The 27,747-nt window shown below is 45.5% G+C and overlaps 1 protein-coding gene across 1 annotated transcript in view; it reads right to left on the bottom strand.

Moving 5' to 3' along the window:
* znf516 (zinc finger protein 516) overlaps positions 1-16,615 on the bottom strand; it is a 77,751-nt gene extending 61,136 nt beyond the window's left edge. Inside the window, exon 1 of the mRNA XM_055634751.1 lies at positions 14,396-16,615. Coding sequence (XP_055490726.1) covers positions 14,396-16,172 — 1,777 coding nt within the window. The 5' untranslated portion in view covers positions 16,173-16,615. The remainder of the gene's footprint in view (positions 1-14,395) is intronic.
* Positions 16,616-27,747: the final 11,132 nt, after the last annotated feature.

Raw genomic sequence — 27,747 nt, forward strand, 5'->3', positions numbered from 1 at the left:
GATGTAAAGGAGTTGGTAGATTAGAGAAGTAAAAATATTTCAACCAGATGGTGGTGGGGTTCTGGAATTCACTGCCTGAGATGTCCGTAGTGGCAGATACCCTCATCATTTTGAAGCAGCACGTGGACATGTATGAAGCTGTACGGCAATGGACAACTATGCTGGAAGGGAGGATTGGTCTGTGGAGCTCTTTTCCATTCCAGGACAGACAGGATGGATCTAATGGTCCATTCCTGTGAGGTCAATTTCCTTTGGTTTCAAGAACACCAGGAAGCCAAGCTGCAGAAGAACACATTAGAAAGATTCAGAGGGATATGGGCCAAATATGTCCGCTGTGACAAGCTTAGATGGGCATTTTGGTTGGCAGGATGAGTTGGGCCGGCGGGCCTGTTTCTGTGCTGTATGTTAAGGGCTTGCCCCATGAGCATGGGACTTCATGCGGCAAGCGCGACCTAAAGGGCCGGTCCCACCAGCATGCGCCTGCATGCGGCAAGCGTGACCTAGCGTGGTCGCTTGAGCCGTACGGCCTCGCGGGGCCGGTCCCACTTCAATCGCCGGAGCCGTATGGAATTGTGCGGAGCTGGTCCCGACATCGCGCGGGGCTCCGAAAAACTGACCGTGTTTAAAAATTCCGCGCAGCAACGGCCTTCCAGCCCGCAGCCGCCTCGACGACGTGTCACTCACTCGACCTCAGCGTGGCTCCCGCTTCTGGTTTGGTCGCGCTTGCTGCATGCCGTACGGCCTAAGCGACCACGTTAGGTCGCGTTTGCCGCATGCAGGCGCATGCTGATGGGACCGGCCCTTTAGGTCGTACTTGCCACATGCAGTCGCATGCTCGTGGGACAGGCCCTTAAGACTCTATGATGCTATGACCTGCAATTACACCCGGTTCTTCAGGATCTTCAAATACCTAGACTGACATGCAGTGACCGTTATAATGTTGGTAACATGGCAGCCAAATTGTGCTCAGCATGACTCCACCGGTTGGTGCAATAAACAAAGTCTTGTTTTAATGATGCTAATTCGAGAAATCCCTGCTCTTTGAATAGCTTCCACTTTAACTCGGACATTGATATTAATGCCTCACCCAAAAGTTAACTGCTCCAACAGTGCAGCATTCCCTCAGCACTGCTGGGCATGAGAAGGTCAGTCTGAATTACTTGCTCCAGTCTCTAGAATGGGATTCACCACACAACTTCTGAGAGCTCTTTCCCACAGTGTACAATTATTCATTTTAAAAGTGGTTGATTGGGGCATCTGGATAAAACAGCCTTCCTTTCAATGTGATTCAAGATCTATCGATAATACACACTTTTTTTTTGATTGCATATATTATTCCTGTTTCTATTTTTCATTACTATTTAAAAACCAATCAAATCTGCTTAACCTTACCCGCTGCCTCGAGGATATAAAGTGCTGGATGGCCCAGAACTTCCTCCAACTAAATGAGAGTAAGTCTGAGGTCATCCTTCTCGGCCCCTCGGACTCGATCAAACTCAAGCCTTACCCCACTACTCAAACCTCACGTCAAAAACCTCGGCGTGATATTTGACTCAGCACTGAAATTTGACAAACAAGTCAATGCCGTGGAAAAAGCTAGCTTCTTTCAGCTTCGGACGATAGCTAAAATAAAACTATTCCTCCACTCTGATGACCTCGAAAAGATCATCCACACATTTATCTCCTCCCGCCTAGATTACTGCAACTCTCTTTACACTGGCATCAGCCAATCTTCCCTGTCCCGCCTGCAACTGGTCCAAAACGCCGCAGCGAGACTCCTGACGGGCACCCGAAAAAGGGACCACATCACCCCGATCCTGGCCTCTCTCCACTGGCTCCCTGTGCGGTTCCGTATACATTTCAAGACCCTCCTCTATGTCTACAAAGCCCTCAATGGGCTTGCCCCCTCCTACATTAAAAGTCTTCTCACCCACCACTCCACCTCCAGGTCCCTCAGATCGGCCGACTTGGGGCTGCTGAATATCCCGCGGTCTAGGCATAAGCTTAGGGGCGACCGCGCCTTTGCGGTTGCAGCTCCTAGACTGTGGAACAGCATCCCCCTTCCCATCAGAACTGCCCCCTCCATCGACTCCTTTAAGTCAAGACTAAAAACTTATCTATACTCCCAAGCCTTTCCTGACGTCCACTGAGTGAGGGCTACATGTATATATGTATGTAGTTTGTTTGTTTATATTATTCTTACAATAAATGTAAAGCACTTTGGCCAACGAGAGTTGTTTTTTAAATGTGCTATATAAATAAATGTGACTTGACTATTTCTGTAATCTGCTCTTTCTGAGTGACCTCGCTGAATCTCCTAGCCTGCAAATCAACGAGTTGCCACTAGGTGGAACCACATCCAAGCCCCAGGTTTCAGCTGCAGATCTGGCCAGTCCCAGTCACCCTTCCTTCTTCACTAGAGAGCAGCAGAGACTGCAGCAGCCTTGAGCCACCAGACGATTCCCATTGGAACATGCCGAGTTGAAAATTCCTCTCCAGTCCTGTAGTTCTGTGAGATTGTTGCCCAACTCTGAATTTAACCACTGCACAAGACTTCACTGCTGAAGTTCCTACCCCTCATAAGGTCATAGATAGTAGAATTAGGCTATTTTGCCCATCAAGTCTGTTCCTCCATTCAATCATGGCTGATCTATTCTATCTCCCTCCTAACCCCATTCTCTCTTCTCCTGCCTTCTTCCCATAACCCCTGACCCCTCCCTAAGCCTAAATATCCTGTTATCGGCCCTTGGAAGCACTTGTTTGTTAAATTATATTCATTTAGCAATATAAATGATATTGTATAAATATAGTTATATATAAATGACAAATAAAATGCTCTCAGCCTCCATGCTGAGATTATGGTTTGTCAGGTTAAAGGCAGAATGCAATGCTTGACACTTCCTTACAATGCACTCGCCTTTCACAAACTCCCCCCTCAGACCAGACCAGACATCATCACTTGATGATATGCAAGGAAAAGATCATGTAAAATGTTACCAGAATGCTGCCTGGATTAGAGAGTTTCAGCTACAGGGACAATTTGGGCTGTCTTCTCCGGAACGTCAGAGGTTGAAGGAAGACTTGATAAAACTATATAAAACTATTATAGGTATAGATAGGGTAGAGAGTCAGAACCTTTTTCCCAGGGTGGAAATGTCCATCACTAGAGGGCATAGCTACAAGGTGAGAGGGGGAAAGTTTGATGTGTGGGGCATCATTTTTGCACAAAGAGCGTGGGTGCCTGAAATGCATTGCCTGGGTAGGTGGCGGAGGCAGATGCGATAGGTGCTATTTTTTTTCATTAAAAAAAAATATATATTTTTGAACATTTCACAAATTTGCGATATTTGCATTTAAGAGGCTTTTAAATCGACACATGGAAGTGCAAGAATTACAGGGATATAGATCATGTGCGGGCAGATGAGACCTGTTTAATTCGGTATCATGTTCAGCACAAACTTTAGGGCCGAAGGGCCCGTTCCTGTGCTGTACTGTTGTCTGTTCTCTGTTCTACGCTATTCCATGCTTCATCCTGCTCTATCAATGACAAAGTGTTTTTGATGTTCAAAAGTAACCATTAGCAACTTTAAAAACATGCAATAAAACTAAGGATGACGCAAAGCTGAAATTGTCCTTGTAAAATTTCAGGAGCTGAAGAATATCTAATCAGATTGATCAATTGTGGTTAAAGTAATTAAGAGGTATGGAACATGGAAGATATATTGAAAAGTGGAATTAAAGCAGAGGTTACTAAGGATCACCTGAATGCCGGAAGATGATTGAGGGACTGAATAGCCTCCTCCTGTTAGTATTATTCTGGGTTCATGTGAACTGCAACAAATAGGAAATGGAAGTTCCATAATCAGCTTTCAAGGAACTCTGGAAATCAACAACATACCAAACTCACCCATTACATAAATATCTCAATGGCATCTTAAATATGATGAGATGTCCTAAGGCTCGCTGTCAATATGATGACATATTAAGATTGGTGACCTTCTCATAGAGGGGAGCACTAAGGAAGGTCTTAAAACAAGAGAGAGAGAGAGAGAGAGAGAGAGAGAGGAGAGAGAGAGAGAGCGAGAGAGAGAGCGAGAGAGAGAGAGAGAGAGAGAGGCAGATGCACCCGGGTTTGATACTGACTACGGGAACCTTTTGTACGGAACTGTTTTCGCTGGGATTGCATGGGTTTACTCCGGGTGCTCCAGTTTCCTCTCGCACTCTAAAGAAGTGCAGGTTTGTAGGTTAATGGGCTTCACTAAATTGTCCCTAGTGTGTAGGATATGGTGCTAATGTATGGGGGTGGTCGGTGCGGATTCGGTCGGCTGATGGGCCTGGTTCCACACAGTATCTCTACAGTTCCAAAATCTATAGTAAATACGTTTATGGAATCAATGCAAATCATTAAACACACAAATGCCAATGATGAAGTAACTAATAGAAACATGGAAACATAGAAACATAGAAATTAGGTGCAGGAGTAGGCCATTCGGCCCTTCTAGCCTGCACCGCCATTCAATATGATCATGGCTGATCATCCAACTCAGTATCCTGTTCCTGCCTTCTCTCCATACCCACAAGGGCCACATCTAATTCCCTCTTAAATATAGCCAATGAACTGGCCTCAACTACCTTCTGCGGCAGAGAATTCCAGAGATTCACCACTCTCTGTGTGAAAAAAGTTTTCCTCATCTCGGTCCTAAAAGATTTCCCCCTTATCCTTAAACTACAACCCCTTGTTCTGGACTTCCCCAACATTGGGAACAATCTTCCTGCATCTAGCCTGTCCAACCCCTGAAGAATTTTGTATGTTTCTATAAGATCCCCCCTCAATCTTCTAAACTCTAGCGAGTACAAACCGAGTCTATCCAGTCTTTCTTCATATGAAAGTACTGACATCCCAGGAATCAGTCTGGTGAACCTTCTCTGTACTCCCTCTATGGCAAGAATGTCTTTCTCAGATTAGGAGACCAAAACTGTACGCAATACTCCGGGTGTGGTCTCACCAAGACCCTGTACAACTGCAGTAGAACCTCCCTGCTCCTATACTCAAATCCTTTTGCTATGCTAATGTCAGGGAAAAGGAAGGATAAATGGGTGCTGTTATTAAACCCCACAACATTCATGCTGTTTGTGTACCATTCACACTACTACCCATGATATTTCGTGGAGCCCCATCAACACATTCGTCTTGTCCTTTCTCCCATTGTCACAACTGTTCCTGGTGGGATTTGGGATCAGATTAGTTTATTGCCTAATGCACCATGATGTAATGGCCACCACTCTCAAGGTAATGAACCTCCTCCTGAATTCCCAATTAGAAGTATTGGAGACCACCCTATATTTATGGCTCCGAGGTTAAGACTCAATTTTGGATTCCCCTCCAACCCAGAACCTGCGGGCAAGTGGTGGAACAGTGGGTGCAGCAGTTAGTGCCACTGCCTCCCAGCTCCAGGGTCTGTCAGATGCTGACCAAGAGTGCACCCCGCGTAAAGTTGAATCATTCTCACCATAACCGAGTGGAGCTCTGGCCTCCTCCCTCATCATGAAGATGTGTTAATTATCTTGTGTAAAGTAACCCTTGTTGTACTGACCAGTGGGTGAAAAAGAGAATTAAATGGTGCGTTTTTTTAAGAAAGAACTGCAAATGCTGGAAAAATCGAAGGTAGACAAAAAATGCTGGAGAAACTCAACGGGTGAATCTATGGAGCGAAGGGACAGGTGACATTTCGGGTCGAGACACTTCTTCAGTCTGAAGAAGGCTCTCGACCCGAAACGTCACCAATTCCTTCGCTCAATAGATGCTGCCTCACCCTCTGAGTTTCTCCTGCATTTTTATCTACATTAAATAGTGAGTTGATGGACATCATAGAGACATAGTGTCATACAGTGTGAACGCAGGCCATTCGGCCCAACTTGCCCACACCGACCAACATGTCCCATCTACACTAGTCCCACCTGCCTGCGTTTGGCCCATATCCCTCTAAACCCATCCTATCCGTGTACCTGTCTAATTGCTTCTTAGTCCCTGCCTCAACTACCTCCTCCGGCAGCTCGTTCCATACACCTACCACCCTTTGTGTGAAAAAGTTACCACTTAGATTCCTATAAAATCTTTCCCCCCTTCACCTTAAACCTATGCCCTTTGATTCTCGATTCCCCCACTGGGCAAGAGACTCTGTGTGTCCACACGTCTGTGTGGGAGAAAATAGTTTGCAGCCAATCAGGGAAGGCAGGGGGGATTGAGAATGATGGGATTGCTCCAATAGGAGCCAACATGAGCTCAATGGGCCCGATGGCAGATGATGTATCTACACTCACACAACCACACCTTCAGAAACCTTGTTATTTTCTCCAGTCTGCTATAAATTCTGACTTGATTATCTAGTTGTAAGCAATCTTTGTGGAGTTTTATCGTCTGCTCAAAGTACCCTAGCCTTTAATGTTCTCATGGTAATAAGTTGTTGATAGATTCAACACTGAAAAAAAAAGAATGTATCCAATGCCTTAAAGTCTCTCAGGACTCATATTGCCTCATAGGCTTATTAAGGTCTTTTACGAGTCCTACTGTTGACCAAAGAGTACAATCTGCTTGAAATGCAACTGAAAACTGCATTTGTTGCATTTGATCAACTAGTGTACTATTAGTGAAGAGCATTTATCGCAAACAGTGGTAGGAAATTAACCATCCCAATCCAGAAACCAATACAGGAGAACATTCACCAAATGAAAAGGTGCTTCAAGGGCCTGTCCCACCAGCATGCAACAGCATGCGTCTAGCGCAACCTAACGTGGTCGCTTGAGCCATACGGCCTCGCGGGGCCGGTCCCACTTCGATCGCCGGAGCCGTATGGAGTTGCGCGGAGCTGGTCCCAACATCGCGCGGGGCTCCGAAAAACTGACACTGTCCAAATATTCCGCATGGCCAGTGGCGGACTGGCCAGGGTGTCAGCTTCCCCGATGGCAAGTGGGCCCCTGATGAAGTGATAGCAAGTGGGCCCCTGTTAAATTATAGCATTGTAGTTGTGGGTGGGCCCCCGTTTGTCTCCTGGCAACCAATATTTTTAGACCCAGTCCGCCACTGCGCGCGGCAACGGCCTGTCGACCCGCAGCCGCATTGAGGCCGTACGCAGCGCCTCGACAGGCGTACGCAGCGCCTTGACGGAGTACGCCTGACGCGTGGTGTTGCGCAATGACCTCACCGCCTGGCGTGCCGTTGCGTGATGATGTAACCGCCCGACGCCGTGCGACGTCCAAATTCAGTCGGCCCGCCTCCTGCCCAGCTGATTGGTGAGTATGATGCCGGGACCAGCCCCGCACAACTCCAGACGGCTCCACGGTTGGAAGTGGGATCGGCCCCGCGAGGCCGTACACCTCAAGCCACCACGTTTGGTCTCGCTAGTCGCTTGCAATCGCATGCTGGTGGGACAGGCCCTTTAGTGTTATCGGATAACATCAACCATGTGAGAAGATATTAAGATGGATACTCATAAGCCTGAAGGATGTGATTAAAGTAGAGATGACACAGAAGAGATTCACAATTATGTTGCTGGGTCTGGGGGGGGCTTGAGTTAAGAGGAGAGACTGGATAGCCTGGACTGTATGCTCCGGAACAAAGGAGGCAGGTGGGTGATTTTACAGAGGATGAGAGAATCATGAGGGGCATAGATAAGGTGGAAGATCTTCTTCTCAGGGTAGAGGGGTTAAAACCTGGTAGGCATATGTTAAAAGTGAGATGGAAGAGATTTAAAGGGGATCTTGGACACATGCTTTTCACACTGATGACGGTAGGTATATGGAACGAGCTATCAGAGGAAGTAGGATAGGTACAATTACAACATTTAAAGACATTTAGGCACGTCGGTGGATAGGAAAAGATTAGAGAGATGTGAGCCAAATGCAGGCAAATGGGATCAGCTCAGGAATGTTTCTGGGCCGTGGATGAATTGGAATGAAGGAATTGTTTTTGTATTATATAACTTTATGGCTGTAACAAATCAGGGACGATTTACAGAGTTGCTCAAAGGAAGGGGGATAAGCAAGCGAAGGTAGAACAGCCTGAAGGATGGTCTGGACCCGAATCATCTATGTTCTCCAGAGATGCTGCCTGACCCACCCAGCACTCCAGCACTCCGGCACTTTGTGTCTTTTTTTAAGGTAGAACAGCAGTTACTGTGACGCACCTGGGTACAATCCTGACCTGAGCTGCTATCTGTGGAGTTTGTGCATTCACCCATTGACTGCTTGGGATTCCGAATTGTGTTTTTTGTTTCCTCTCACAGTTCAATGACATGCCTGTAGGTTAATTGCTCCTGTAAATAACTCTTCAGCGTACGGAGCTGATGGGGAAGCAACAGAGAATAAGTTGAGGGCAATGAAAGAGGTGATTGCTCGGACGGGATCTGGAATCGGCCCAATGGCCTCCCTCTGTGTTATAGAGAGGTGGAGATGTTTAGGGAGGAAATGTTGGGGTTTGCTGCCTTGTCAGATGAAGGCATGACTGCCAGAGGTGGAGCAATCCAATGTTGTTCGGTGCAGGCTCGAAGGGCCGAATGGCCTAATCCTGCACCTAATTTCTATGTTGAGTTGACCAGGAGGTCAGATTTGGAGACAAGCAGAGACTAAAAGAGGTTGCATTGGGATTGGAGGGAACTGAAAACAAGCATGAAAACATTAAAATGGTTCATAAAATGCCACCGTGTGTTAATAGGTTGGGGAGTGATGTTGCAACATTGTTTTGTTATAGAGAGATTCAGCACAGAAACAGGCCCTTGGCGCACTGACAATCAACCATCAGGTTTTAGTTTAGTTTAGTGTAGTTTAGAGATACAGTGCAGAAATAGGCGCTTCGACCCAACGGGTCCGCGCCGACCAGCGATCCACGCACATTAACACTATCCTATACACACTGAGGACAATTTTTTTTTAGCATTTACCAAGTCAGTTTATCTACATACCTGTACGTATTTGGAGTGTGGGAGGAAACCGAAGATCTCGGTGGAAACCCACGCGGTCACGGGGACAACGTACAGACTCCGTACAGACAGCACCCGTCGGGATCGAACCTGGGTCTCCGACGCTGCAAGGGCTGTAAGGCACAACTCTACCCGCTGCGCCACCATGCCATACCATTTGAACTAATCCTACATGAATCACTTTATTCTTCTCCCCACATTCTCATCAACTCCCTCCAATTCTAATGCTCACCTACACACTGGGGAAAATTCACAGCGGCCAATCATCCTGCCAACCTATATGTCTTTGGGATGTGAGAGGAAACTGGAACACCCGGAAGAAACCCACGTGATCCCAAGGAGAACGCGCAAACTCCACATAAACAGTGATCGGGATTGTACCCTGGTCTCGGGTGCTCGGAGACAGCAGCTTGGTTCTTGGTTCTTGGTTTCTTTGTCCTCTAAAATATTCCAAATGGAATTCAAACTGGAGGTGGTGAAGGGAGGACTTAAGCCAGAAAGGGTTATTGGGAAGAAAGAGCTACCTTAAATTTAGTTGCATCTGGTTGCGTAACTATAGTTGGGTGGAGATTATTCCATGCTTTAATTGTGTGGGGGAAGAACGAATTGCTGTACACATCTGTCTTTGTAGCTGGGATCACAAATTGGATCGAATGCCCTCGTCTGCTCCTAATTGGTTTGGGTTTGGCGTAGGTCTTGTAGTCTATGTCGAGCTGACCATTTACCTCTACTTGCTGAGCTACTGTGCCACCCTGATTAATTAGGTGAATCAGATTCATGGGGAGCAGAGCGAGATGGTAACGCTGGTGGTAATGCTGGCAGGAATGAGGGTTTCTGGAGCAGGTTGATCCTGGGAAGAGTTGAGTGATGTTCCACAGGTATAAATCGGCAAATTGAGAGGTTGTGATGATGTATGGTCAATAATTTAATGTTCAGCCTAACCTGTCCATGACAACCCCTCATGAACCTTAAATCCGACTGCATCTAACTCTCAGTACGATCCTCTATTCTCTCCTCTCTTCGGTGCCAGTCCTACTCTATTATTCGCCCTAGCTCAGTTTCAAGCTGTTGCTATGGAGACATCCTAATAAAGTTATCAGAATCGCCTAACTCAACACAGATGCAGAGCTATATATCTATCCATTAAACAAAAAATTACTTCAATGAGCAGAGGTATCGAAAGTAATGTTTGCCTGGCCAATTTCTATTTCTCTCCTCCATTTGATTGCTTTAAATGATTGGCCAGATGCTGTCTGAAGTACTTTAGAGGCTGAATAACTCTCAGTAGGTTAAAACACTCAGAAGAATGTTGAAAATCATCTTGTAAAGGGCAGTTTATTTTTCAATCAAACTAGACAAGAGTCAATTTGATAAGAAGGATCAGAAGCTGAAATGCTGCTTGGAAAACAGATGTATGAACAGAGAGATTTGGGCTGCGGATGCAACTGTTGTGAGAAATAGTTAATACTTTAAATTAATGGCCTGCGATTGTGGATCTTAAACATTAACTCTGTGTGTGTCTCGAAAGTCCTACCTGAGCTGCTGAGATTTCCCAGAACTTTCTCGTTAGCATGGAAACAGGCCCTTTGGCCCAACTTGTCCATGCCGACCAAGTCACCTGTATGAGATAGTCCCATTTTCCTAATTTTGTTCCATATCACTTCCCAGAATGATAACATTAAGATTGGGATCTACCCTGGAAAGATAGACACAAAATGCAACAGTAACTCAGCGGGTCAGGCAGCATCTCTAGAGACAAGGAATAGGTGATGTTTTGGGTCAGCGTTCTGACCTGAAATGTCATCTGTTCCTTTTTTCCAGAGATGCTGCCTGACCCGCTGAGTTACTCTTGCATTTTGTGTCTATCCTTCAGTACAAACCAACATCTGCAGTTTCTTCCTGCACTGGAAATATAAAATTGATTGGACCCAATGCTCTACATGTGACTTGGCAGGACTTAATGTAAAGGCTAATCGGGTAGGTTTAGCACTAGGCAGCTCTAATGCTCTGGTTTTAGCTCTGCAATATAACCAAGGTGAGTCTCGAATCCACAGACACCTCTCTTGCCTGGTCCGATGTTTCATTTCTGTCTTTTACTTGTAGGTCATATTATATTATCTCCCTGTGCCTTGTAAATATGCAACTACTGAATTAACCCCCATTTGGATTTAGTCATGTACCAGGCGTAGAGCAAGACCATTCCATCTAATAAGTCCATAACAACCCTTCTTGAACCTTCTGCTAACCAAGCACAATTAACTCTCAGTACAATCCTCTCTTCCATTCCCTACTGTTCAAATCTAGTTCATCCTTACATTGCAGTGGTTATGGTCAATGTTGAGTAAGAATACAATAAAGTACATAGAAACATAGAAAATAGGTGTAGGAGTAGGCCATTCGGCGCTTCGAGCCTGCACCGCCATTCAATATGATCATGGCTGATCATCCAACTCAGTATCCCGTATCTGCCTTCTCTCCATACCCCCTGATCCCTTTAGCCACAAGGGCCACATCTAACTCCCTCTTAAATATAGCCAATGAACTGGCCTCAACTACCTTCTGTGGCAGGGAATTCCAGAGATTCACCTCTCATTCCTGGGATTGAGAACAAGGGGTCACAGTTTTAGGATAAGGGGGAAGTCTTTTAGGACCGAGATGAGAAAATCAATTTTTACACAGAGAGTGGTGAATCTGTGGAATTCTCTGCCACAGAAGGTAGTTGAGGCCAGCCAGTTCATGGGGTATATTTAAGGGAGTTAGATGTGGCCCTTGTGGCTAAAGGGATCAGGGGGTATGGAGAGAAGGCAGGTACAGGATACTGAGTTGGATGATCAGCCATGATCATATTGAATGGCGGTGCAGGCTCGAAGGGCCGAATGGCCTACTCCTGCACCTAATTTCTATGTTTCTATGTTTCTATGTTTCTACTGCCAAAATGCATGACTCCACACTTTGCTACACTATATTCCATCTGCCAGTCTCTGCCCACTCTCCCACCCTATCCAAGTCCTTTTGCAGAGTCCCTGCATTCTCTACACTACCTGCCCCTCCATCTTTGTTTCCTAAATTTAATTTTGATTTCCTGGTTATGTCCAAGGCATCTGCTAATCATAGGATCACAGAAACATACAGCATAGACATGGGATATTTCGGTCCACCTCATCCATGCCAACCATCATGCCGATCTATGCTAATCCCATTTGCTTGTATAAGGCTTTTCCTATCCATGTACCTGACCAGACAACTTTTAAACATGTAGTGTGTAGGAAGGAACTGCAGATGCTGGTTTACGCTGAAGATAGACACAAAATACTGGAGTAACTCAGCGGAGCAGGCAGTTTCTCTGTTGAGATGGAATGGGTGGCGTTTCGGGTCAAGAACCTTCTTGAGACTGAGAGTCAGAGGAGAGGAAAAGTAGAGATATTTGAAGGGCATGCAAGGTGTGAAAAGGACATCACAGCAGATGATGAGCATGGAAATGTACACTGGTTCATTGTTGGCTGAGGGGAAGGTGACTACGAGGCATACAAATGGTAAAATTAATCAGGAGTACAGTGAAACTAGTCAGAGAACTAGGGTGGAGGGAGGAATGGAGAGGGAGGGAAAGCAAGGATTACTTGAAATCAGAGAAATCGATATTCATACCAGTGGGTTAGACCAATGCATCCCGACCTATGTCCAAGTCCAATCCTTCCCGACCTATGACCAAGACACCCCACACTCCTTTCGTCTCTTCAATGACTTCTGTTTTCCAGGCCCATACTCCTTCATCTTTATTATGGACGTTCACACCTCCATTCAACACCAGGAATTCCTTCTCGACCTCAGAAACAGTTAATTTCCCTCTACTGCCAATCACAAAACCCTCCTACAATGATCTTGTGTGACGAGAAGCCACCAATGCAAGCTGGTATCCATGAACATGATTTGTTGTAATCCACCTTAACACTAGCGTTGACCAGCAACCATCCATCACCCCCTTACCACTCAACCTCCCCACTCTCAAGTTGATGGCATCTGCAAAGTTAGGGTCGCTAATACTGCTTTCAGATCCAGATTCAGAAGTCAACTCCAGCCTATCGTCTCCATTATAAACCACCATCTAAAATTCCCCCACCTTCTCCAACCTTACCTACAACCATATGCCAGCAGCTTGTGACATCTTAGCACCAAGAACAACCAATTTGCGGCCTCTGCCACTTCCCTTCCCCACCTCAAGCCACCTCAGGAAACATTCGGACAGGTTCGCCCAGGAAATGATGCCAGGACTCGGAAAGCAGAGAAATGGAGGGAAGGTTGGTGGAGGCATGGCCCCACCAGAAGCAGCACAATTAAAATCAGGGGTGCTCAAGTGGCCTGAATCGGAGCAATGCAGAGAGCACAGACAGAGGGTTCAGGTGGCAAGGAAAATGGGAGAGCAGGCCATTGGGAGTTCAGTTGTAAGGTTTATGTTAAGAGCTCAAGACCAAGGAAGGTACAGGACGAGAGGCTGGGCAGGAGGGAGATGACGATGAGTCAAAGCATGGTGATCGTATCACAGTGGCTCATTCACAAGACACCTGTACCCTACCTTCCACTGAGCCCTGTAAATCCCTTCTAAACAAGCCTGTATAGACCTACCAATATGCAGTCTCTTCTGATGGTGCCTGGAGAGTACCTTCCGATGATGTCTCTTACATATTCTTCAACTAGACACTCTGTACATTCCCTTGTGACAGAGTATGTACAGTCTTTTCTGATGCTCTCACCCTGCTTCTTCCATCGGGAAGCATCCAAGAATCTGAGGACAGATACCTCCAGGTTCAAGGACAGCTTCGTCCATCAACCATCAGGCTCTTGAACCACCCTACACAACCCTATCAACAATCTTAACTCAGCACCAAGCCACTATGGATTTCTGCTCTATTAAGATTGCCCAACATACGTTTGCACTATCATGATCTAGTTTACTAAGAATAACTGATTCATTAATTGTATATTTATTATTACTGTTGCACCTAACATGCCCGCAAAGTTGCAGCAAGAAAGAATTTAATTGCTCAGATCCGTTTCCGGTGCATGTTTGGGCATCATGGGGGGGAGCAGCGTTAGAGCTGCTGCCTGACAGCACCAGAGACCTGGGTTCGATCCTGACCATGGGTGCTGTCTGTATGGAGTTTTTACATTCTCCTTGTGACCACGTGGCTTTGCTCCAGGTGCTCTGGTTTCCTCCCACACTCCAAAGATGTACAGGTTTGTAGGTTAATTGGCTTCGGAAAAAATGTAAACTATCCCCCAGTGTAGGATAGTGCTAGCATAAGGGGTGAATGCTGCTCCTCTAAAGTCTAAAGTGAAGTCTGAAGTCCAATAATTGAACACTCTTGATGTTGGTTATTTATATCCCCTGCCTGTGTAGTCCACCTGCAATGTAACTCGCTTACCCATGTCCGACTTCCTCGCTGCATCCTTTTCTGACAGCATCTCCGCGATGCCTCCTGAATGGTGAGCACCAGCCTGGGCCAGTGCGGGCACGGCTGCATCTTCCGGGGCTGAGATGGAGCTGGGGGAGCTGGGCTGACTGTTGGACGTGGAGTCCACTTCGCTGATGGAGCTGGGCCCGGGCTCCTGCATTCTCTTCCGCCTGTGAACTCTGGAGTGCAGCACCACCTGGTGGTAGGTGCGGAACACCTTGCCACATTCTGGACACTCGCTGCTTCTGCCCTTGCTGGGGCCGGGCTCACAACTCTCCCTGGATCGGCTCAACAAACACCCCTCGCCCATCAGTCCGTCTCGCCGTTTGGAGCAGCCGCCGCCGCCGACGGCGCCGCCTTCCCGCTTGCGCTTCTCTGCGCCGGCGAGGAAGCCTTCCCCTTTCGCCTTGTCACCGGTCTCTGGCGTGGCATCGTCTTGTGTCAGGTCTCCCACCTCTCCCCCCTGGTTCAAATACCACGCCAAGTGGCTGCTCACGGGATCAAACTCCGCCAGCCCCTTCGCCGACAAGCGGCCTGTGAAGTTCTCCAATGACAAAACTGGCCTCAGGCCCAGACACCGAAGGAAGCCATCCTTGGTCGAGATATCCGGTGCTTGTTCCCCTGGGTGGTGTGGATCAGCTCTGGAGTGGAGCTCCTGGTGTTTGATGAGACTCTGCCCGTTTGGGAACAGGTAGCCGCATTTCATGCACATCTCGTACTGAGAGAAGGCCACCCCCATTCTTTCCTCTTGCACGACATTGTTGATGGTGACCAAATCCTCGTTGTCGCCCCTCCTGGTTTTGCTCCTGCTCCTGCTCCTCGCGCTGTGCACCTTCATGTGGTTCTTCAGGAACCAGGGCTCCTTAAACCTGCGGCCACACACGGGGCAGCCGTGCTCCAGGGCGCCGCTGTGCTTCTTCATGTGGGCCTTCAGGCACCAGGCTTGGGTGAACGTCGCCTGGCAATTGTCGCAGGTGAACTGTCCCACCCTCCGCTCGGCCGGCACCTCCTCCTCCTCGCCGGCGCCTCTTGGCACCTCTGCCGTGATGTGGACCCTCTCGATGTGGCTGAGGAAGCGGTCTTCCCTCAGAGTGGAGTAGTCGCAAAGCCTGCACTTGTACAGCTGGTGGAAGAGCTGAACGTGTTGATCCAGCTGCTCCTGCTTCTCGAAGGCTCCGCCGCACCCCCTGCACCGCTGGGTAGAGGCACCTGCACTAGCGTGGACTTCCCTCTCCTTCACCATCCGAGGCAACACCTTCCCGTGATCTCCCTTGGCCGACTGGGGTTGGCCGGTCACCTCGGGGGTCTCCATCCCGTCAGGGTCTTCCACCCGTCGCCCACCCCCACCAGTCTCATGGCCCTCGCTTAGGTCCCCCATCCTGTGGGTGCGGATGTGTATCTTCAGGTTGCCTTTCTGGGATGCCCTGTGCTCACAGTACGGACACTTGTAGGGCTTCTCGCCTGTGTGTGTTCGCATGTGGACCGACAGCACACTGAGGAAGGTGAAGTTCTTCCTACAGATGGAGCAGGTAAACTTCTCGCCCTTCCTCTCGTCTCCATCCTCGCCGTCGGAGCGGGCACGGGATGGCACGCCCAGGCTTTCCGCCTCTGGTTCTTCCAGGATCTCCACCTGCGTGCCAGTTTTCCCCTCCGTCGCTCCTGCCCTCTTCCTCGGCCGTTTGTTCAGTGGAAGCATCCTGGGGGTCAGGCTGGGATCTTCCTCCACAGTTTGCTCCTGGGCACCCATTGGTTTTTTATCACCAACACCCTTCCACCTCTTCAGTCGCCATCGACCTGCGGTCAGAGCTCCTGGAAGTTCTCCACTTTGACACTACTTTGCTGCTTGGCTCTGCTGGAAAGGTCAGTGGAAGGTCACTTTCAAAGGGTCACCCGAATCTAGAATTAAAGAGAGAGACAAAAAAATGTTTTACATCTCTGTCACCTAACGTGGTAAAATATCACTTCCCCAAAGGGAGAATCTTTCCAGGGATGGCACAAAAAATGTACTTCCAAATGACCTGAACCATGATAAAACCTGACGTTAAGAACAAGAAACGGCAAACAAAACAAATATGCTCGAGGAACGCAGCATCTGTGGAGGGAACTGGACAGATGATGTTACAAGTTGGGATGCCAGTTGTTTTCAGATGCCTATTTGGGTCGGAACCATGACAGCATAGTGGCGCAGCAATAGAGTTGATTGAGCTACAGTTGTCTGTGCAGATTTGCACGTTCTCCGATTTGAGTATGAGCAGAGAGGTGGGGTCTTGTGAGACCACACCGGAGATTGCGTACAGTGTTGGCTCACAAATCTGAGTGCCATAGAGGGAGTGCAGATAAGGTTCACCAGACTGATTCCTGGGATGTCAGGACAGTCTTATGAAGAAAGACTGGATAGACTTGGTTTATACTCTCTAGCATTTAGGAGATTGAGAGGGGATCGTATAGAAATTACAAAAATTCTTAAGGGTTTGGAAGGCTAGATGCCAGAAGATTGTTCCGGATGTAGGGAAGTCCAGGACAAGGGGGTCACAGCACGTTCTCCCTGTGACTGTGTGGGTTTTCTCCGGGTGCTCTGGTTTCCTCCCACATTCCAAAGACGTGCATGCTTGTAGGTTAGGGTTAGGGTTAGGCTTCTGTAAATTGTCCCTAGTGTGTAGGATAGAACTGGTGTACAGAGATCGCTGGATGGTGCAGACTCGGTGGGCTGAAGGGCCTATTTCCACGCTGTATCTTTAAATTAAACTAAAGACCCTTCTTCAAAGTCTGATATATGGTCCTATGCTAAAATGTTATCTGTCTATTTCCCTCCACAGATGTCGTCTGACCTGCTGAGTTATAAAATCATAGAGTCATACAGTATGGAAATTGGCAATTCAGCCCAACCTGCCCAACGTGTCCCATCTACACTAGTCCTACCTACCAGCTGTGGTCCATATCCCTCTGAATCTGTCTGAACGTTTCTTGGTTGTTGTGATAGTACCTGCCTCAACAACCTGCTCAGGCACCTCGTTCTATACACCGCCACCCTTTGTGTGAAAGGGTTCCTCCAGCAATTTGTTTTTTTTGCAAGATTCTCACACCTGCGCATTCTTGTGTATTCAAATGGTTAACCTGAAGCCTGAGAAGGATGTGAATCTTGGAATTCCTTATTCCAAAGAGTTGGTGATATCTTAATCACTAAGGGGTAACCGCAAGACAGAGATGACTAATTCCTTGTGTGGCAACATCATTAAGCTCAAATTATGTAGCCAAGAAAATCTACTAATCCTTGCTGTTGCTACATAAAGACACAACCAGTCCTGCGTATATCTTGCAACGCAGAACCCAAAGGTCAACAAGGATGTTTAGTTTAATTTTGTTTATTTAGTGTCATGTATGCAGAGATATAGTGGAATGCTAGCTCTGCATGCAATCCAGTTAAATCTTAATATACTGTACATAAGTACAGTAGATCCTCTTCAGCAGCAGCAGCAGAGAGTTGCCTCATTTTAGCACCATCTTCCAATTTCCACGTCTCTGAAAAATGTAATCTTGGTCTAAGGGGATATGCAGTTTCTCATCTTCTTACTTTACAGCCCGATGTCTTTGTGGCACTGAATCAAAGATGTAGTGGTCGGCCTGTATAATGTGGTGCCGTGGGCTCCTTCCATTGCTGTCTCTCCTTCTCGATTATCCTCCTAAAAAATAAATCCTGCTTTGGTTTCCTTCCATGTCCCAAATTAAATTGACTCCTATACATTTTCCCTTAGAGTAGCTAAATGAAAAACATTGGCAATGGTTTATTATCATATGTACTGAAATAGAATGAATGCAACTGTTCACTGTTCAAAGAATCAAAGATGAGTTGATGGGCAAGGGGGAGAGAATAAGCTGTGGGTAAATAAGGTGAGGGGTAGTGGGGCATTTAAGATTGATCCATTAGGAGTTGGCATGGGATTGATGGGGGGGGGGGGGGGGAAAGCCTCCTTCTTTATTATAAATAAAATATGTTAAACTAATGCATCTAACTCTCCTCAGATGTGCAAAATCTCCCATGGTACTACTTCAAAAAAATCACAGAGAATGGGGTCAATGCACAAGTTTAGTTTAGTTTAAAGTTCAAAGTTCAAATTTATTCGTCACATGCACCAACTAAGCTACAGTGAAAATGCATTTGCCATGCAGCGATGCAATTGAAAATAGAGACACAACATGGAAACAGGCCAGTGCGTTCCACACATTTACACAGTGAAGTGTGTCAGTGCGTTCCACTAACCCATCATAAAGCAACTCAAATATGCAAGCCTTATTCTGCTCTTTTATCCACTCATCATTGCCACTTTTATCTCCCACTCCTTCCTTTCCTCTCTCACCCTCAACCTTTCACTGCCCTCTCCCTCCCCTGCATCTCACACAGTCAGCTGGGCAACTGGTTCAAAGGCAAAGCAATTGAAATAGTAACAAAACTGACTGCAAACAGTTAACACAGGCAAAATTAAATGCTTCGTTTGCATTTTCATCGTATCATTACATGTACTTGAACTCACTTGTGTTAGGCTCCAATTTTTTGGGAGATAATTTCTGACTTCTGGCAACTTGAATACTATACTCAATGATCCATTGCAGGGAAATAGAGAGACCTTTATACTATTTAAAAAATGCCAATCTGTTATTCAGTGCGCAAACTGAACTAAATAGTTACTTCTTTTGGTCTGCTTTTGATCATCACGGCTAAGGCACTCAGCTGCTTATTTTCTCTGTCTGTGTGATCTAGCCCTGCTATTAATGTTAACTAATACCTATGTTACTGCAGTCATCTTTGGATAGATAGATATGCCATTTATTGTCACTATACATGTACAATGAAATTAAAAGCTGCTCGTACTCAGTGCATACATATAATTTAGTGCAAAAAACAAGAAAGAAAACAAAAACAAAAGTGAGAAGGGGGGGGGGGGGGGGGGGGGGGGGGGATAGGTGCACAATTCTGCGGCGCTATATACATTACTATAAAGGCAAAATGGTGAAGGAGATGTTTAAAGATTATATTAAATATTAAAAATGTTTTTTTTTTAAATGTTAAAAATTACAGTTTCACTACACATTACAGTTCCAAATTTCATTGAACATTACAACGCAGACTGGCGCTACATATCTGGACTGGCACTTTGAATCGATTGTCCTATAAATGGTCTCTTTCCCATTTCATCCCCCATCTCCTCAGCCCTTTACCTACGCACACAACTTTGTGCAACCAATTTCTGCTCTATCTTCATCCACTAGTTTTCAGGTGACACCACCACCACAGTGGGCTGGATCTCAAACAATGACAAGACGGAGAACAGGAAGTAGATAGTGAGCTTGTCGGCATGAATCTTCTTCAAGGTCATCAAAAGGAAGCATCTGGTCATCGACTTCAGGGACCGGGGGAAGAGCATACGCTCCAGTCGGCATTATTGGTCCTGAAATGGAGATGGTTGAGAGCGCCAAGTTCCTAGGTGTAAATGCAACTAGCAACTTCATCTGGCTCAACCACATTGATGCTATGACCAAACAACACACCAATGCTTCAACTTTCTTGGAAGACAAGGACGATTTGACATTCTTAGTTTAGTTTTAGCTTAGACATACAGTAATGAAACAGGCCCTTCAGCCCACCGAGTGCATGCCATCCATAGATTACCCATTTGCACAAGTTCCATCTTGTCCCTGTTTCTTGTCCACAACATACACACTGGAAATAATTCACCTAAAACCCCGCACGTCTTTGGCATGTGGAAGACAACCAGAACACCCGGAAGAAATCCTTGCAGTCATAGGGAGAACACACAATCTACACACAGAGAGCACCTGAGGTGAGGTTGAAAACTGGATCTCTGGTGCTACGAGGCTACCAGCAGTGCCATCCATGTCTCAAATGACTCTTACCAATTTCTACACATGCACCATAAGGTATTGGGATGCACCACAGCTTAATATGGCCACTGCTCTATTCCAGACCATAAGAAATGAGAGAGAAGTGTGGATTCCAGTCCATCACACAAGCCAGCCTCCCACACATCCCTTCCTACTCCCCCCCGTTCACCCTCACGCCTCTCCCCCCCCTCCACCACACCATGTGGATTCTACGCTTACTGCTGACTTGGCAAAGCAGCTCCCATAATCAAAGGCCACTCACATCCTGGCCATTCTCTCTTCTCCCCTCTTCAATCGATCAGAAAATGCCAAAGGTTGAAACCACATACAACCAGATTAAAGACTAGCTTCTTCCCCATTGACATTAACCTCTTGAACGGTTCCATCATATGCCAAGGATTTATTCCCAATCTTCCAATCCACCTGATTGTGGCCATTACACTTTTTTTCTCTGCACTTTCTCTGCAGCCGTAACACTACCTTCTGCATTCTGTTTCCTTTCTCGTATTCACTATCTATTGAAATGTTTGGTTGCTTGTCCACATGTATGGTATGATCGGCCTGGGTAGCATGCAAGACAGCTTTTCGCTGTTTTCCAGTACGTGACAACTGATTGATTGCAAGATACAGCATGGTTATAGGCCCTTAGGCCCACCGAATCCACGCTGACCATCGGTCGTCTGTTCACACTAGTTCTGTGTTAACCCACTTTTGCAGCCACACCTGACACACTGGGGGCAATTTACGGAGGCCATTTAACCTACAAACCCACAGTGTCTTTGGTATGTCTTGGAAGGAAACCAGAGCACCTGAGCAACTTTATTGTCATTGTGCAGTGTACAGTACAGAGACAACAAAATGCAGTTAGCATCTCCCCAGAAGAGCGACATAGAATATGAGCAATAAATAAATATATTTACTTCTATATAGCAGCAGCTACACCAGTTGCACCACTGTGCAGTAATAAACCAATACTAATACCAGTTTTACTATGAATCTCAGTAATACCCCACCGCCATCTGTTCAGAGGTACTGTATGTTTGTCATGTTACTAGAATTCACATTAAACACTTCATTCATTCTACAACGGATAAAGGATGTTCACGGGAAGTTCAAGGAATATTCAAAATGTGGAATATCAAACAGTGCAGTCACCGAACACATCTGGGCAGGACGGAAATTACTCACAGTTTGAAATAAGACTTAGGGCAAAGAAGTTAAATGCGGCCACTGCCATGAAATGGAGGGGGCGGTCAAATATCCCATGGTATTATTCCACAGAGACATTCTCCCCAGTCTCCACAGCCAATATTTATCCTTCGATAACCATCGTTACCTTGTTCTCATCACGTCATCCATTTTCGTGAGCTTACAATGCTTGAGCCAGTTGCCTAGTCTTCTCGATAGCTCCAGTGAGTTCTCTGCCAAAAAAAACCCTAACCACAAATGGGATGTCCTGCAGTCATTTTCAGCACTTTATAAAAACAAAACGCTCTTTGAGCCAAAGTAAATTAAAAATTATATTCCTACCGCAACGCAGGTCAAGAACAGAGTACACCACAAGGTTTTACTGGTAGTTCATTACTTTCACATAAAAATAGTTCCAACATTCCATTTTGTCATAATAGAGCAATTCCTTGCAATTTCGTTGGGACATCATTGAGCCGTCCGCACAGGTCACACGCAATGAAGAGGGAAAATATCACCAGAAGATTGCAGTGTATAAGATGTGAGAATTGTGTGCTCACAAGATGATGCCATAAATAACCAAGTTGGAAACCTTCCAGAGCAAAATAGAAGCCATGCTTGAATCCTGTGGCCACTAAGTGATACCACATGGAAATGCAGACATTTTATTTATGATGCCGAAATATGCAACATGATCATTATGAGGTCAGATGTGAACAAAGCAAATAATAAAGCTGGCAGCAATTGTTCTGTTGACATAACCTATTCTCTTATACATGCTCAGCATTGGACTTAATCTCATCAACGTGCAAGGGGTTTGTGTAGAAATTGGGTCCACTCATGCAAATTTTTAATGCTGATTTGCACGTATCAACTATTAGATGCACAATAGCGTGTGATAGTAAGTTTAAGGTAAAATGGGCACTTTGATTAGTGACTATCAACAAACTAATGTGTAGGAAATCAGTCTGAAGCTGGGGTGCAGTGGAGGCATGTCACCCCTCTCCTGAACCTTCAGATCAGCCTTTATTTGCAGTTTCCCAATGGCTGTCGTGCATAAAAGTAGGACTATGCCATTCGTCTCCTTATATCAGTTCCAAGAAAGATCTTTTGTTGATCTTTTACCTCCGCACCTTTTCCCTGGATTAACCTCACATCCCTTGAATCCCTTAGTAAACCTAGGATAAATTTAGTGTCTGAACCTTCACATAGATACATAAGTGAAGAAATATCTGCTCATCCATGTCATGAAAGTCTGACCTCTTATTGTGAGGCGTGACTGAGCATCCTTGCTGGCGGAAATATCGCCCCTGCATCTACCAGGCACCTTCAGAGTTTTATATATTTCAATGAGATCACTTCCCATTCTTCTAAACTCTTGACAGTTTGGATCCAGTCTTCTTAATTCCCTGCTCAGAAGGCGATCCGCCCCCCCCCCCCCCCCCCCAAACTTAGCCTAGAAATCTTTAAGATTGCAAGTTAGTACCTCCAGGCAGCATCTCTGGAGAGAAGGAATGGGTGACGTTTCGGATCGAGATCCTTCTTCTCGCACGTTTGCAGGTATTATCGCAACGTGTAAGAAACATTTCGACAGATACATGGATAGGATAGGTTTAGAGGGATATGTGCCAAATGCAGGCAGGTGGGACTCGTGTAGATGCGACATGTTGGTCAGTGTGGGCACCTTGGGCCAAAGGGCCTGTTGCCATGCTGTATGACTTATATGACTCTAAGATTCTGTTTGTCCGTGCAAGCTTCAAGGCAATGACGCACTGCCCAACAAGTTCAATGTAAATGGGCACTATATGGTTCACATAGTGGTCCATTGTGGTCCACATATAGTCCACATATAGTCCACTGTGGTCCACATATAGTCCACTGTGGTCCACATATAGTCCACGTATAGTCCACTGTGGTCCACATATAGTCCACTGTGGGCCAAAGGGCTCCACATATAGTCCACTGTGGTCCACATATAGTCCACTGTGGTCCACATGTGGTCCACATATAGTCCACTGTGGTCCACATATAGTCCACGTATAGTCCACTGTGGTCCACATATAGTCCACTGTGGTCCACATATAGTCCACTGTGGTCCACATATAGTCCACGTATAGTCCACTGTGGTCCACATATAGTCCACTGTGGTCCACATATAGTCCACTGTGGTCCACATATAGTCCACTGTGGTCCACATATAGTCCACTGTGGTCCACATATAGTCCACTGTGGTCCACATATAGTCCACTGTGGTCCACATATAGTCCACTGTGGTCCACATATGGTCCACATATTTTTTTTTTTAAATTTCAAAATAGACTTTATTCATTGATAAATATATACAATTCCTGAACCATTCAAACAAACAAAATTCATCCGACATTTTCGGAGACTATACAAGTTTTTTCAGTACAATTTTTTTACATTTTTCAAATTTCACCAAACAGTCCCCCACCCGTGCCACTCTGTGGCCCCCTGGCGTGGGATACCTTCCCTTAATTTAATTTGAGGGGCGTCTCCACCATACCGTGCCCCCCATGTCCAGCAGCGGAAGGACCCTAGACTGTGGTCCTCCCCCACCGAGCCTTGGCGTTGGCTGCACCAAGCTTCAGCGAGTCCCTTAGCACGTACTCCTGCAGTCTGCAGTGGGCCAGTCGGCAACATTCCCTGACGGACATCTCGCTCTGCTGGGTGGTGAGCAACGCTCGGGCAGACCAAAGAGCGTCTTTGACCGAGTTGATGACCCTCCAGCAGCACTCGATGTCAGTCTCTGAATGTGTCCCTGGGAACAGTCCGTAGATCACAGAGTCCTCTGAGACGGAGCTGTTCGGGATAAAATCCACTGTGGTCCACATATAGTCCACTGTGGTCCACATATAGTCCACTGTGGTCCACATATAGTCCACTGTGGTCCACATATGGTCCACTGTGGTCCACATATGGTCCACTGTGGGCCAAAGGGCTTGTTTCCACACTGTCATACTGACTCCCTGATTCTGTTTTACGCATTCTATTTCAGATTGCTAATCTGTCTCTATCAATTTTGGTTCCGTAGACAGAGCACAAGGAAGTAATCCCTTGCTTTGAATTTTGTGCGGGCTTGTCTGTATTTGCCAGTATGGCATGTATGTCTCAAATAGTACCCGGGAAACACCAGAAATAACTTGCACAAAGGGGAACCCGGCGTGGGGGAGGGGGGCCACCGGGGACAAGAGCAGACCATTGGGGATTGAATGGAATACTATGTAACTAAGTCGGCGTCCTATACGTTGCCACCCTTGGCATACTTGTGCATGCTAAATAAAGAATCTCACTGTGACATGTCACATGTGATAACAACATTTCATTCATTCACATACACTGTTCTGTTTAAAGTTAAAGTGAGATTCGTTATTTTACATACACAAGTGTGCACACAGGAATGAATGTCACAAACAAGTCCAACAGCCGTACACCCTTTTTTTCAGATCGTCGGAGAGGAGAGCGATAGGTCACTCAGGGAAGAAGGTTTTGACAGCAATTCTTAAAGGGACTGAGAGCTGAAATCTGGGAATTCCAGAATTAAAGGCACATTTGCCAAATACAGATTGATCCGATTCAGGGATTGGGAGGCGGGAAATGGAGGGACGATCAGATCCTCGAAGGTCATAGGACTGGATGAGGTTACAGAGGGGTTGAGAGGTGCAAGACCGCAAAGCTATTCGAATTTTAAAGTGGGAGGTACGGGCATACTGCAGAATGGAAGATAGAACAGGGGTAGGTGGACAATACCCTGTCAGACATTTCGGACGGTTATTTACAGTCACCCTTATCTGAGCTGGACACATATCAACTGTGCCTACATTTCAAGAATAAACAAAACATCATTCAATAAGCTATTGATAGTGAATATAAACAGACACATAATAGTTATTGCACGAATACTCAACATTCAGGAATTTGTTTGAACTGCAAAACTAAATATAAAACTCGAGCTATTTTACAACTCCCAAGTCAAGAGTAATTCAGTCGAAATATATTATTCCGAAATGAAAAAAATATATACGAAACTTTCAATAACAGATACATCATTAAATGCAGGAAATCCTGACATTCTCAAGCCTGAGAGCGGTAACGTTCAGATTACAGCCTGTTTTGTGACCTAAACTAATTTTCCACTGAGGGCTAAGTTCCTTGTAAAGCGAGCATTTATCATCTCAATACTTTGGCCAGAGTAAGTATCATGGGTATACTTTATTTTATTTATATTTTAATCCTTCTGTAAATATGCACATCTCACAAGTATGTCTTTGTTCAAATTCTCTTGGAAGTAATACATGACTACTTCAAAAACACATTTATTTTGTGGAATAATAGAATAATTTTGAAAAAAAACTCAAAACACATGAGTATTGGACATATTACAAGAACATAACAAGTAGGAGTAGGATAAACACAAAATGCTGGAGTCAGCAGGACAGGCGGCATCTCTGGAGAAAAGGAATAAGTGACGTTTCAGGCCAAGACCCTTCTTCTCGACCCAAAACGTCAGCCATTCCTTCTCTCCAGAGATGCTGCCTGTCCCACTGAGTTACTCCAGCATTTTGTATCTATCTTCGGTTTAAACCAGCATCTGCAGTTCCTTCCTACACAAGTAGGAGTCAGGCATACAGCACGTTATTCAGCAAGGTTAAAGCTGAGTGCCTACCTTCAGTCCATACTCCCACTCAGTCATGCTCCTTCACTGAATTTCATTAAAAAACAGTCAATCACCATTTTTAACTTACTAAGGATTCAACCTCGGCAGTGTTTATGGTAGAAAATTCCAACGATTTGCAACCTTCTGAATAAAGAAACTTCTCTCCTTCATCCAATTTGAGATTACACCCTGTTGTTCGAAGCCTAAGGAATTTGTCCTTCAATTGATGACGTACTGATGCAAAATGGCAGCATCAGCACTTTGCATTCAGCTTGAAATTCAGCTGCATTGAAGTCAAACAAATTGAATTTCAGAAAGGGAAAATGAAATACAGGTGTTAATATAGTACACATTTAGCAATTCTCCCATCCAGTTCTCGTGTTAACCCTTCTTATAATCTTGTTGCAAAGAGATCAGTTCTCATTCCTTTAGATGCTAATGAGAAAAAGGCCACCTTGCTCACAGAGCAACTCCCTCTCATCTCTGAAATTAATTATTTCACCACCTCGAAAGTAATTCCTTGGGTGCAGAGACTAGAACTGCTCCACACCACTCCACCAGTAGTCTCAGAAATCTTATACAACTGCAGCATCAACCCCAAGTGTGGAGAATGCTATTTGATTGGATTCATCCTTCTAAAGTAGAATCAGTTTGGAAATGTATTCAGTTTATTTATTCATGTGTGTATATATTCAGATTATGGTATATGGACACACTGATCTGTTTTGTAGTAAATGCCTACTATGTTCTGTGTGCTGAAGCAATTTCATTGTCCTATCAGGGATACATGACAATAAACTCATTTGAACTTGAACTTGAACTTGAAATGTAATGCCAGATATTGCAGATGTTTGAAATGCTATATCTGTGCACAGAAGGAAAAAAAAATGGACAATGCTATAAAAAAAAGAGAATCCTGTCTGTAAATTACAAGATAATGTTTCTGTAGTGCAATTTTAATAAGGGGCCACTCTCTTTTTTCTGCATCTATGTTTATTCTACTGGTCCGTAGAGTCATGCCTGCTTTTTTTTAACAATGTCACACTGTCACCGCCAGTTTGTAGCAACAGTTTAAAGACTCAACCTATAACGAGTTAATGTGCTCTTAAAAAGAACATCCAGTGTCAATCTTCACTTCATTGGATATATCAATGCAATTCTAATTATGATTGTAGACTTTGTAATTTTTACATAGAACATCAGCTGAGTCAATAATCAAAGGGCAACATGCCAGTTTATTTGGTTGGGCATCAGGAGCCAACAACATGGATCCAGATCACATATCGACCACATTAGATAAGTACAGCCGACCTCCTTCTCTGCCGGATGTTCATGAAATAGATAGAGTCTTAGAGAGTCATAGAGTGAAACAGTGTGGAAACAGGCCCTTCGGCCCAACTTGCCCACACCGGCCAACATGTCCCAACTACACTGGTTTATGGTTATTACTAATGATTATTTCTTTGTTAAATTCCAGATTATTTAATGAATACAAATCTCAAAGCTGCCACAGTGAGATTTGAACCCAGGTTACTAGTCCAGTAATTTAGCCATTACA

Source organism: Leucoraja erinacea, chromosome 4, assembly GCF_028641065.1.
Source record: "Leucoraja erinacea ecotype New England chromosome 4, Leri_hhj_1, whole genome shotgun sequence".
Classification (NCBI taxonomy): domain Eukaryota; kingdom Metazoa; phylum Chordata; class Chondrichthyes; order Rajiformes; family Rajidae; genus Leucoraja; species Leucoraja erinaceus.